Raw genomic sequence first — 14,067 nt, 5'->3', positions numbered from 1 at the left:
AGTGATTTTACTGATTGTGTTACTCTAACAAAATGTGAATATTCGTTTGTTATAAATCTCACTGCTCTATTTTGTATTTGTTCTAATTTCTTTGAGGGATTCCAAATAGAGGATGCATATTCTAATATTGGCCTAACTGAAGTTAAAAATCATTTCAATTTTTATTTTCTTACTTGATTTGTAAAGAATTCTTTTAATAAGCCCTAATGTTTTGCTTGATTTTTAAATGATTTCATAAAATTTGGGGATTCCATGATAACTTATTCATTTATTAATACACCAACATCTTTTGAGTTTTTAGTCTGTGTCACGTTACTGGTTTACCGTAGATAAAGTAAGTAGTTTTTATTTGTTGTAGATTTTTTTTTTACTTTTCATAACTGGTATTTTTTAGACATAGCCTAATTTGATACCAATTTTTAAAATTCGTCTAATTCTTTTTGTAAAATTTCAATATCTTGTGTTATTCATATTTTTCTATATATTATGATTTGAAATGAGTTTATAAGCTTACCAGGTTAAACTATTTAATGGGATTCGAATTGGTGAAAATGAATTGGCAAAATTATAACATGTTTACAATAAACCTTCTTTACATCGTAGCATCTAGTTAGTTCTTATATGTAGAAACATATTCCAATAACTTTCTCGATTCATCTAGGCCTATATACTTTTGTACAGCCTATATGTAATGATTCTACCGGTATTTCTTTTTGTTTTTTCTCCACGAGTGGCTAAGTATGATGAAAATATGGTAAACGGGAAACAACCAAGAAATAAAAAGAAAATAATTTTTACAATAAAAGAGTTATCCTCTTTTTATTTTTAACGTGTCTTAAAATTTTGCCTCTGTCCCAAAATAAGCATTGGGAGGGATAAGGGCTCGAAAAAAAAATCTATGTAGACCTACATGTAGCCACACAAAACCTTAAATATGTTTACCTTCAAGAGTCTCCGTTTCATCTTATCTTATCTTCTTATCTTATATAATACAGACGTTACATCCGTACAACAGAGAGGTCTACTGCTTGGTGTAGGAAAACAATGTAGGCTACATTGAGCGTTTAAAAAAATAGATCATACTATATCGTATATATGTCCAGTGCCGGCCTTAGGCCCCACACTTTCATAGGCCCCGCGCTAATTCAAGGTGTAAATTATTAAATTAATTTTAAACCATTATAACTTATAATAAAGATTCCCTCGGCCTCCTGATTTTCCAGGAGATCTTGGAAATCTCATAAAACTCGTAAAAATAGACGAAATTGTCGTTTTGGGGTCTCATTCAATATAAGAAACGCCTTCGGATAGGGAATAATGATTGTAAATTAAATTAATTTTATCTTATAAAATACAGACGTTACTTAAAAAAAGATGATTCTAGATCTACATCTTGTTATTACTTTGTTGAACACGTAGAGCTCAATCATATCGAATATATCGTTGATATAATGGTTAAATATACCGTTTACATAATGGTTAAATGGCCAGACGTCATTTTAAGCACAGCTTAATTATGCTGGCTACATTTTAACTTTTCATACTTATACTTAATAATAAAAATTCGAATTTGTGTTAAAGACTTGATTTAAAAAAGCGAATTCGTAATTCTATACATGCAGCAAGAGTATGTAATGTAATTGTTTATCATAAAAAGAAATAATAAAGGAAACATTAGATAGATCTAGATATGCCGATGTAGTAGATGTAGATTATTTGTAGATTTTATTTTAAAATGGAAATGTGTGTCAGCAAAATCATTAGAATCTAAATAAATTTTTAGATAAACCTGTGTTATTTCGTACTTTCAATTTCAACAGTGTGTTTCCGGTTCTGTATTAACGATGTCATCAAAGTTGTGGCACTATTTCACCAAACACACTTGGAATACTTTATCAAAAGAGCGTTATTTAATATCAAAATTAAATTTCTCTAGTGTGCAGGCCAGTAAGCTATCCTATTTTCCAACTAAAATGTCTACTGTATTCGTCAGAAATTTAGAAACCGAAGAAAGATTACAAATAACACTTGATTTGTCAGACTCAAAAGAAGGTCGGGGAACAGTAAAAACATTCAATTTGAACAGACAGAAAAATGAAGAGCTGAAAGTAACATTGGACAGACTGCGTCTCAATTTGTCAAAAAAGTTAAACAAAAAAGTAAAGAAAAAGAAGAAAGAAACAGAAAATAATGCTGAGTCTTCTGTTGACCAATCTACTGATAAAAGTAATGATTATTTAGAAATTCCTCTAGATATAATTTTAAATGGAAAAAGTGTTGATTTATCTACTAGTAATCAAGACGCCTGGGTGAGAGGAGCTCTTCTTAAAGTTGGTGAGGAAGAAATTCCTATAAATTTTAATCCACCAAGTGTTAAATTAAGAAATTTGCCTACAATCATTTTAGAAGGGTTTCCTTTATTCCCCGAGATAGAGATTGAGTTCGCAAACCTTCAAGAATGTGAATTTTATTGGAAAACGTTTGAAGCTAAACATCTTCAGAAAATGAATTTATTGGTTAGCAAGGGTCAGGTAGATCTGAGCGATGCAGTAAAAAGTTACAGCTACACCCCTTTGGTTGGAGATTTAGGACATCATATTTTATTAGTTTGTGTACCAAAATTTAGTGCGTCTACTGGAAAAATGGAAGCTGTCATATCAACAGTTCCTGTAACTCAAGGACCAGGTCCTTGTCCTTTTGAAAAGCGTCATGCACATACATTAGAAGCGGCTCCAAAAGGAAGGTAAAAACCTGTATGATGAGTACTGATGGTAAAAGTTAAAATGTCATATTCCTTTGTTTAGGCTTAAATAAGATACACTTGGAGTTAATTTGTAATTTCAGTACTGAATCTCTTTTAACTACTACTAACATCATTCATAGGTTAACTACATTACGCACAACCATTTTCTTTTATTTGATTATCATTTGACATGTACTGTAGGTTTGCTTAAAATGATATTAAATGCTCAGATATTTTTATTATATTATATGAACAAAATCTCCATTTTAAAGCTAATGGCAATGAATTTAGCTGCCGGTGTTTAAAAACAGCATGTAAACATATTAGACATTAAAGCCTCTTTAAGTGTGACATTGATAATAAGAAAATAATAAAAAAAGTACTTAAAAAAACAAACAAAGCTTATATAAAAAAAGCATTTAAAAAACAAAGCTTATAAATATTAAGCATACTTGCATCAATTAGTTTGGATCAATCATGTAAATAAATTTTTAATAGATCTAGACTAACAATAAAAAAGCATTTATAATAATAAAAAAAAGGGTGAACGACCTTATTTCAAACTCATAGCTCAAGCCAACATGGTAACCACTCTGCTAGTGGAGAGCCTATGAGCATTGAAGATTGTATTGTTATAATTTATCTATTGTTTCTATAGTTTTGTCCTTTTTTTAATGTTGTGTTCACTAAGACTCTGACTAATTCAGCTTATATCACCACTTCAGTCAAGTACAAATTCTTTCCCTTGTTTGAGATAACAAACAAAATAATGAATTACCAATAATTAATTAACTAATTGGTTAATTTTTTTTATTGATACTTGTGTTGTCAGGTAAAAGAAATAAATATGCAAAAATTTCATGTTGATCTGATATCGGGTGTGGGAGAAATAATGTATACAAACTTTTTACCAGACAGACAGTGAGTTGATATAAGCTTTTTAATAAATCTTTTTAATTACATCCAGGTAAATTACGTCTAATGTGTATCCATATGTTAATCTAGTTGTGCATGTAATAAAATGTAGAAATAAGAAGAAGAATTTCTTTATCATTTTGAAGGAAAATGGTTTTACCTTAAACAAAATATTACAACTGTTCATATAACAGTTTTGCTGTAACTGATAATGTTAAATTTATTGTTCTACATATTATTTAAACAGTTTTAGAGTGCTGACCTACAACATACTAGCACAGATCTACGCAGACACCGATCTAGCGAGACAGGAACTGTTCAATTATTGTCCTTTGGAGGCATTAGACATGAATTACAGAAAACATCTTTTGTTAAAAGAAATCATTGGTATGTAAAGCAGGCTTGAATAATAACTTAATAAACCAATTTTAATATCCCTAGCTGTGTTGGGATGTTGAATAACTAAACCTAGTGTTTCGTCTCAGCTCTAGGAGTGGAGTGAGCCAAATAAAAAAAATGGCTGGTTCCTCTACCACCAGAGCAAATGCCACCATTGTATGTGGTCGACAGCATATCCACAAAACTGAAAGTCTACAGTGCTGTAGTGCGCCCTTCACTCTTATACTCCTGGACCTTATATTCCTGCCTAATCAAAATGCTTTAAAACTCCTTCCAACTTCGCTGTCTTAGAAAAATCCATATGGTTCATTGTTCTGACATACCGAATGCTGAAATCCTACAGTTGTCAAATATGAACAGTATCCATGCCACTGTAAGAAGGTCCCAATTTCAATGGGCGGTACACATAGTGTGCATGTCAGAAAAACACCTTCCCAAACAACTTAATTACAGGAACTGATTGCTCCCAGGGTTGTCAATACCAGCGCTATAAAGACACCGTTCAGAGCTCCTCATGGCGTGAACAGGTGAATGTCAGAGTCACTGAAATATGAAGGAAGGAGAGTGGCCAGCATGAAAGAGTGTCAAACTAACAAAAAGCTGAGAGAAGAAGCAGGTCTATCTGCAATTGACCAAGCCTACTCATGCCACATATGAGGCCGGCTTTTTAAAGTGAGGATTGGACTTTATAGTCATCTTAGTTTTTATTGGAAAATTTGCTCATCTTCGACCACGAAGGGTGAGCTATATATGTGGACAGCAATGTTTCTTAAAAGTAGGGCTTTACAAGATGAACCATAGTCATTCTACGACTGAAGAAGGCCAAGATAAAAAAGATTTGATTTAACGCATATGTATGCTTAAATGAATAGAAAAAATTAGTTAAAGCATTGTGAAAGTTTTTGTCAAGTAATAGTTGTCAGTCTAATTGCTTTGAAGATTATCTGATTGACTTTTTCTAATCCTTCACTTATTTCCAACCATTTTTTTCCTGCACAACATGTCGTTCAATAGGTTTGGGTTTTAAATTTGAATCCTGTTAAAGGCTGTGTTTTTAAATTTCAAGATCTTAGGACAAGGTATATGCTGCTAATTATGCTCTCAGCATGACACCCTTGTTAACTGTTGACAACAACACCCCATCCTTTCCCAGACATAATGATTACATCATCTGCCCAATAAATCTCTTGGCCTTATTAGACTTTTACTTTTTATTTTTTAAAACACCCAATTAGTAATTGATGTAAATTAATACATTTGTAATATTTTAACTTTTTAGGTTACAAGGGAGACTTATTATGCTTACAAGAAGTGGATTATTCAATCTTTCATTCTCATCTAACACCAGCTCTCACTGCCTTGGGATACTTTGGACTGTTTAGACCTAAGGCTGGTCAAGTAGCTGAGGGGTGTTGCCATTTTATCAGACAAGACAAATTTCGGTCAGTTTTTTTTGTCTCTAAGAAATTTCTTTGACCTATTTATTACCCATTCCTGACATTCAAAAACAACATTAACATTCCACAAGAGAGAACAGACACAACAGTCAGAGAAGTTCATTGAAAGACTATACACAGATGTCTCAATCCTTTTTATGTTTCCTAGTCAATGAGTAGCCCTAGTCAATGAGTAGCCCTAGTCAATGAGTAGCCTAGTCAATGAGTAGCCCTAGTGAATGCATAGCCCTAGTCAATGAGTAGCCCTAGTGAATGCATAGCCCTAGTCAATGAGTAGCCCTAGTCAATGCGTAGCCCTAGTCAATGAGTAGCTCTGATACAGTCTGACAGAGTCTGGAATAAACAAATTTTTGTGATGTTTGGTTCTAGCCTTGATGCACAAAAGTCTCTCACTTGACATAGTTATAATGACACAGATTGTGGTTGTCTTCTAAGACTTTTGTGACTTTACTGAGACATTTTTTTTAAAAGGTAATAAAATTAGAATAAAATGATGATTATTATTATTATTATTATGTCAAATAGACAATTTGAAATTCATCATTGACTTGTATCAAATTTCAACTGTGAAAGGATACAAATTGATACTATGAGGGTATTATTTATTGTTTAAAGCTTTTTTTTTTTTTTTGGGACATTTTTTTTTCAGACAGATTCTAGAAAGGGATCTTCTGCTAGTTATCTTGCTGGCAGTGATTAAGTTCTTGATATAAATTTCCTTGCCAAGAGCTTATGGCTCAGATGAAGAATATAAATTAATAGACTAAATCAGTGTTGCCTTAAATACGGATTGCAGGCAAGACCTGGCCCGCAAAGCAGCTCTATCCGGCCTCCTGAAATGTCTGCACAAAGTGTAGAAAATCCCCCCTCCAAAAAGAAAAGGTTGAAAGATGTATTTTTACCTACGTTAAGGCCCTCACTTTTTCTCTGATGGATTGGTATCATGGTCTTTATCATTTGTGTGATTATGAAATGGGACTCTGAATTTAGAGCCTACCAGAAAAAGTAAACAGATCTTTACTTTTTTTGTGGAACATGATAGTAAGCCAACATGTTTGTTTTATAAAGAAAGTGTGGCTGTTTAACTCTTTCTCTCCATAACTATTTTAATGACCCGACAGAATTATTCATTTTGTTCATTTGCAGTTCACTTACCTGTTATGATTAAACTTCTATAACTTTGTTATCAGAAAATATTTTATTTGGTATAGAATTGACAGAGAATACATGCTCTTTTTATACAACCCAAATTAATGTTTATAAAAAAAAATTAATTTAATGGGGTCAAATCAACAATGGTATTGTCAAATAGGAGAGAAAGAGTTAAATACCAATAAAACAAGAACAGACTAATGGCATATAAAATAAACATTGAGGCATTCTTGATATGACCCGCAAATAAATAAATTGTTTAACTATGCGTAGAGATTGTAGGATTGATTGGAATATTTACCAAAAAGAGACAAGAAAATGAGTCACTGACATGTTGCTCATATTTTAAATAGAAGTCTGATGCTATTTTCTGACACGTAAAAAAATATAATTGTCAAATATCCCCATTAATTAATTTAGTATTAGAGACAAGTGTTGGAAATTAAAATGGCCAGCATGTCAAATTAGTTTGGGGATCACTGGTCTAGATTAACAGTATCCACCAAATAGCCCTGTTATGTAGTATAATACAGCAAAAATTCTGTTTTTATTACTGTGTTTTCAGTGGTCTCAGATTAGCAGCAAATTTTACTGATGTCTCTTTTTTTTTTTCAGGCTAGTAAGTGAATTGGACGTAACATTGTCAGAATATTTATCTACTAGCCCAAACTGTGCAGACATTTGGGCTCAAGTAAGCCAAGTACCAGCACTGAAAGAAAAACTTGAACAAAGGTCTTCCATTCTTCAGGTGTGTGTAGTACATGTGACTAATAATTATATCAGATTACTGTTTGAGAACCACTGGGAAGGAGAGTGGAGCTAGAATTCAAAGTAGGATGAAAAGTATGCAAGCTCTATATAAGAGAATCAGAAGACATCTCTAATTATATCTATGAAATATACATTGTTCTTCTTATTAATTTCTCCATTTTGAAAGGTATCTTATTCCACTGATGGGGCATCGACTTTATTTTTTCTGTGTCACCCATAGTTTTATTTCTTTCTTGTTATATTTATCGTCTACCTTAGTGGCTGTACTATGAAGCTATTCTGAAATAGAGTAAAGTTTCAAAGTTTCCCTTTCAGACTTTTCAATCTATGGTGCAGATAATGTAAGGTTATCTGTTTCTTTGGCCCATGGTTAATGAGGGTGTCATGTGGCCAGCACAATGACCACCTGGGTGGACTCAGAGGTGCCCTAAAGATCCCAAATAAAAAATCACATTACTCTGTCACTGCGCCTTCTGTAATAGAGGCAAATCTAAAATAAAATTGAGTAATTCTACTCTTCAGCATAAACTATGTGTAGACAAACTACAGTTGACTCTTAATAGTTCAACACATTTAATCTGACACACTCCAACGTGGTGACAATGTGTGCATCAGCTGTGTGTAGTAACACACAAAACACTTGTCTCACCTCTTTTCATTTGTCCCTTGCTAAGTTCAAGGGTGATATGTTCTTGAGTTTATTTCTTTGATTACTATATGACAGTTCACCTGCCTTTTTTTTTAGGGTTGAAGTTTCGTTATTTCTTGTATAATGAAAAGGAAAACTGGCAAACATAAACATAAAATCTGAATTCTTCCTGAAAACAAACTGAAAAGAGTTATGACCATGGTGAAAGTAACTCTGCTATTTCTTAAATAAAGGACATTATTAATAGATCAAAGAACATTGTGTGAAAATAAATTGAAGACGATACCAAAATAAAATATCCCCAATTTGAGGAAGCTCTTTCTTTCTCATTTAATTTTTTTTTTTTTTGGCCTTGAAAGTCTTTAGTCTAATACAGATGTAGATAGAATATTTTGCTGTGAAAAAAAAAATTCATTTTTTGGTTTTTGATGTCGACTGTAAACAGGTTTCTGTTGTTGAAAGCTTAGAGACTCCTGGAAAGTTTGTCTGTCTAGCCAACACACACCTCTACTTTCATCCAACCGCTTGCAACATCCGCCTCATCCATGCAGTAACTGCATTGAGGCATCTGCAGAGTATCAGCGAGGGTTGAAGTTTCGTTATTTCTTGTATAATGAAAAGGAAAACTGGCAAACATAAACATAAAATCTGAATTCTTCCTGAAAACAAACTGAAAAGAGTTATGACCATGGTGAAAGTAACTCTGCTTTTTCTTAAATAAAGGACATTATCAATAGATCAAAGAACATTGTGTGAAAATAAATTGAAGACGATACCAAAATAAAATATCCCCAATTTGAGGAAGCTCTTTCTTTCTCATTTAATTTTTTTTTTTTTTGGCCTTGAAAGTCTTTAGTCTAATACAGATGTAGATAGAATATTTTGCTGTGAAAAAAAAAATTCATTTTTTGGTTTTTGATGTCGACTGTAAACAGGTTTCTGTTGTTGAAAGCTTAGAGACTCCTGGAAAGTTTGTCTGTCTAGCCAACACACACCTCTACTTTCATCCAACCGCTTGCAACATCCGCCTCATCCATGCAGTAACTGCATTGAGGCATCTGCAGAGTATCAGCGAGGGTTGAAGTTTCGTTATTTCTTGTATAATGAAAAGGAAAACTGGCAAACATAAACATAAAATCTGAATTCTTCCTGAAAACAAACTGAAAAGAGTTATGACCATGGTGAAAGTAACTCTGCTTTTTCTTAAATAAAGGACATTATCAATAGATCAAAGAACATTGTGTGAAAATAAATTGAAGACGATACCAAAATAAAATATCCCCAATTTGAGGAAGCTCTTTCTTTCTCATTTAATTTTTTTTTTTTTTGGCCTTGAAAGTCTTTAGTCTAATACAGATGTAGATAGAATATTTTGCTGTGAAAAAAAAAATTCATTTTTTGGTTTTTGATGTCGACTGTAAACAGGTTTCTGTTGTTGAAAGCTTAGAGACTCCTGGAAAGTTTGTCTGTCTAGCCAACACACACCTCTACTTTCATCCAACCGCTTGCAACATCCGCCTCATCCATGCAGTAACTGCATTGAGGCATCTGCAGAGTATCAGCGAGGGTTGAAGTTTCGTTATTTCTTGTATAATGAAAAGGAAAACTGGCAAACATAAACATAAAATCTGAATTCTTCCTGAAAACAAACTGAAAAGAGTTATGACCATGGTGAAAGTAACTCTGCTTTTTCTTAAATAAAGGACATTATCAATAGATCAAAGAACATTGTGTGAAAATAAATTGAAGACGATACCAAAATAAAATATCCCCAATTTGAGGAAGCTCTTTCTTTCTCATTTAATTTTTTTTTTTGGCCTTGAAAGTCTCTAGTCTAATACAGATGTAGATAGAATATTTTGCTGTGAAAAAAAAAATTCATTTTTTGGTTTTTGATGTCGACTGTAAACAGGTTTCTGTTGTTGAAAGCTTAGAGACTCCTGGAAAGTTTGTCTGTCTAGCCAACACACACCTCTACTTTCATCCAACCGCTTGCAACATCCGCCTCATCCATGCAGTTACTGCATTGAGGCATCTGCAGAGTATCAGAGAGGCATACATTCAAGAGGTAAGTTGTTGTTTTTTCCCTCTCCCTTTAGTAGACCAGCCATTGTGTCACTTCATTTTCATAGGTCCTTTGTCTAGCACCAGTGGGGGTGTGGTAATTAAAATAAAAAAAAAACAAACTTCAAAGCTCTAAAGCTCTCTGTCTTAACTTATTAAAAGACAAACCTTCTTGCTGTGATGGTTTCTGTTCCTTTATTGCCTGACATTTATTCTTATATTAACAATGGCTCAAACATAATCATCTTGCCGGAGATGTATATCAATAACTTGACAACAAACTGAAGAAACATCTGTGTCTGTATGGTAAAAAGTTTGTACATGTTATTTCTCCCACACCAAATCTCGGATTAAGCTGAAATTTTTGCACAATTATTTCTTTTAACTGAAAACACACGAATCAATAATAAAATTAACCAATTAATTAATTAACTATAGGTAATTAGTTATTTTGTTGTGGTATCTTAAATAAGGGAAAGAAATCATACTTGACAGATATGGTGCTATAAGTTGAATTAATCCCCTTGAAGACTCAAGCCTTGAATGAACATTTTTTTTATGCATTTAAAAAAAAAAGATTATGTAAACATTCACAAAGATACCCCCATCTTCCCTCCCCCTTTCACAACTGGTCCAGATAAGTGCTAGGACCATAGGGCATAGAGAAAGCAAAAAGACAAACAAAAAATTTATTGGTAAAAATATTTCTAATTGCACTGATTTATTATGTCTAAGTCGATCATATATAATACATGACCCATCCAAACTAATTGATACAATTATATTTAATATAAGCCTTGTTTTGTTAAAAAGTATTTTTTATATTTTGCTTGTTAATTTCTTCATACTTGAAGTCTTTTAGCCTATCTGACTTCATCATTAATAAAAGTGTCTTGTCTTTGTTGCGGACTTAGAAGCAGGCATGTTTAGATTGTTAATATCTACTTTTGGATACATTTTTAAAAATGTATTTTCTGCTTTTTGCCCAACAGAATAAAGACATCTCTATTATCTTCTGTGGAGATTTTAATAGCGCCCCACACCTGGGAATCTATCAACTCATGACAGCACAAATGGTACCAGCTGACCATGTGGACTGGAGCTCTGGTAAGTTGATTTCTTTTTTATTACTCCTGTGTAATAAAATCTTTTGTTTAGTCAAATTTAATTTTTATGTAATAAAAATTGTAATTCAAAAATCCCAATGACAATTTTTGATTCAATTTATTTTATTTCATTTCTGTAAAATTTCTTTAAAAAAGTTAATTTTTTATTGGTCATTTCTTTTTTTGCCTTAAAGATATCGTAATTGGTGAAAGCTCTATCAAATATTTTAAACAGTCATTAATTAATAAAAATAATCCTTCATTTTTATATGTGTATAAAATGTTTATAGTAAATATCTGGGAAAAAGTATTTTTGATTATTATACTATTATTACTTTTAACATATTTTTCCTTAGAATATATTCATGAAACTTATTAGATGGTTCTTGGTTCAGTCGTGTAGGATCAGTAGAATTTATGCAATGATGAGATTGTGTAGATAAAACTATACGATTGTGGTTGAGATTGTGATATTAAAATCTTCTATATTTTTCCTTTCAAAGTAATTTCTGATCTTTCAAGCATAATTGAATGCCAGAGATACCAATTTTGGTTTCATACAGAAATACTTTTTAAATAAATACATAGAACTTGGAATCAGTGAAATGATGAAGAAACTTCATAAACAATACAATTTAATATGTATACATTTACAACAGTGGCTGAGACCCAGAAACAGTTAATGCAACTCCTTATATAGAATTCATCTCCTTGTATAGTCTCTACAATCTGTGTCTTTCACCTTTTGCTAGAACTATCTTAGCTATTTTTTGGTTTCGAATGGACAATGCTAATGTTGTCCTAGTTGTAACTAACTAATCTAAACATCTTGCTGCCCAATTACTCTGTTCTAAAAATACACTAGTGACAAATAAAACAAGCTATTTTCAAACATATGACCTTGATTTGTATGTGACAATTTGTATGTACTATTGGCTTGAACTGTCATATATTTCTCAACCAGAAAGTAAATTTGAATATTCTGCTTGTCCCTATGTGTCCTTCTGTGAAGGTCTCTAACTAAAGATCTAATTACACATGTCTCTAAGTGCTCTTCTGTGCATGCCCCTAAGTGAATAACTCTTTTCTACACAGAGTTAATCTAACTGCTCTTTTTTTAAAATTTATTATTATTTCTAACATCACCACTACTTCTCAGCACTTTTTAACTAGACCTCAGTGAAGCTGTTATGCATACTGTTTTTTACTGTCATGTATCAGTTTTAGAACCCCTGTAATATTTGGTGACTAGTAGTCACTGAACTATTCTGTGCTGTCAGCACAAGTTTTTGTTTGGTCAGGGACTGACCTTGAGGTGGACACCTCAGTGAACCATGGACCTTTGTAGGTAGAGGAGCGTTATTATCTCCTTAGGTATATTATATGAGCACTGAGTAATTATTATGTAGCATGCTGTTCTTTTCATTGGATTACATTTGTGATGGCTTAAGTTGCCAATATCTTTTGTGAACTATATTATCGTGTCAATAAAATTTATGTCTGCTACCAGTGTGTTTATCAATAATTCTAAATGTTGTCGTTGGAGACTTTAGTGTACTAGTGTTATTACGCACTTGCAAATCTAGTGCGTGTAAGAAAGTATTTAGTCAAGAAGAACATTATAGTAGTACCAGAAGAGGTACCTGCAACAGAGACATTCGCGTCATCACGCCTACAACAATAACCAGGCCGTGACATTTACCTAACGACTAAACAGTATGATAATTACCAAGATAGTATTATTCATGGCACTGCATTTGAGTTGTATTTATTGGTCATCAGAAGTGGAAAAAAAAGGTGTTTTCTTTTTCACAACTGAGAGTTTTATTCTTTGCTTAAATTTTTTCCCAGCTGGACCTGAGGAATATTTGACAGGCCTCGAACTTTCACAACCCATCAACATGGCCAGCGCTTGTGGAGTGCCACCTTACACCAACTTCACCCGGGGCTTCAAGGAGACTCTGGATTACATATTCTTTGACTCTGACAAGCTTGAGGTTACGCGTGTGATCCCAATGCCAGACCATCAGGACGTCACTGCACACCAAGCCCTCCCTAGTGTTGTGTTTCCCTCCGATCATATTGCTCAGATATGTGAGCTTAAGTTTAGATAGGTTTATCTTCTGATCAAATCTTTGTTATTTATCTAGTGTTTGTAATGGTATTGTTAATGGTGTTAAGTTAAAGAACCTGTAAATCTTGAGAATGTATTTAGTAGTAATATGATCAGACATTGCCATTTGTTACAATAGATTGTCACATAATTTATTAAGACTATTAATATTGTAATTAAAGGATTTCAAAAATGTTCCCCATTTTAATTTTTCATCTGTGACTAGACATCACTGTAGAAATGTTATATGGTTACCTGACACATGGTTATGTGGTATGCGTTTTGTACTGTCATTGGGATTGTTCCAAGTTTGAACCCTGCTCACTCCCATCCCATTGGTGTAGCTAAAAATCTGCCATCATTTTGAAACCCAGGGGCTTGAGCTCTTTGGGGGCGCTGCATTTTGCTTAATATTTAATATTTAATGTAAAAAACGCTCATTTGGCCCCCCCCCCCCCTTTTTCAAGTGGGGGCCCTAGGGGCTTTCAAATTCTCTCCCCCCCCCCCCCCCTACATCTTTGCCGTATCCCCTGTCTTGCTGCAGTAGTGTTTAGGCTGAAATGTAATAATGTGAAAGAAGTATAACACAAACTTACACATTGTATGTTTTATCGTACAATCTACAAGTTAAAAAAAAATTCTTATTTACATTATACATCATAGTTTTTTTTTTTTTTCTAAAATGTATTATCTTGTAT

General features: G+C 33.0%; 1 protein-coding gene across 1 annotated transcript; it reads left to right on the top strand.

The window, feature by feature from the left end:
• The first annotated feature begins 1,603 nt into the window (after window positions 1-1,603).
• Window positions 1,604-13,566, top strand: LOC106060322 (2',5'-phosphodiesterase 12-like). Its single transcript, XM_056014408.1, has 7 exons — window positions 1,604-2,743; window positions 3,906-4,045; window positions 5,337-5,499; window positions 7,282-7,414; window positions 9,999-10,154; window positions 11,143-11,257; window positions 13,108-13,566. The coding sequence occupies exons 1-7, from the start codon at window positions 1,845-1,847 to the stop codon at window positions 13,368-13,370; spliced, it is 1,869 nt and encodes a 622-aa protein (XP_055870383.1). The 5' UTR covers window positions 1,604-1,844; the 3' UTR covers window positions 13,371-13,566.
• Window positions 13,567-14,067: the final 501 nt, after the last annotated feature.

This window comes from Biomphalaria glabrata, chromosome 16 (genome assembly GCF_947242115.1).
Source record: "Biomphalaria glabrata chromosome 16, xgBioGlab47.1, whole genome shotgun sequence".
Lineage (NCBI taxonomy): Eukaryota > Metazoa > Mollusca > Gastropoda > Planorbidae > Biomphalaria > Biomphalaria glabrata.
Note: the sequence above shows the minus strand (reverse complement) of the source record. Positions and strands in the feature narration are given on the sequence as shown.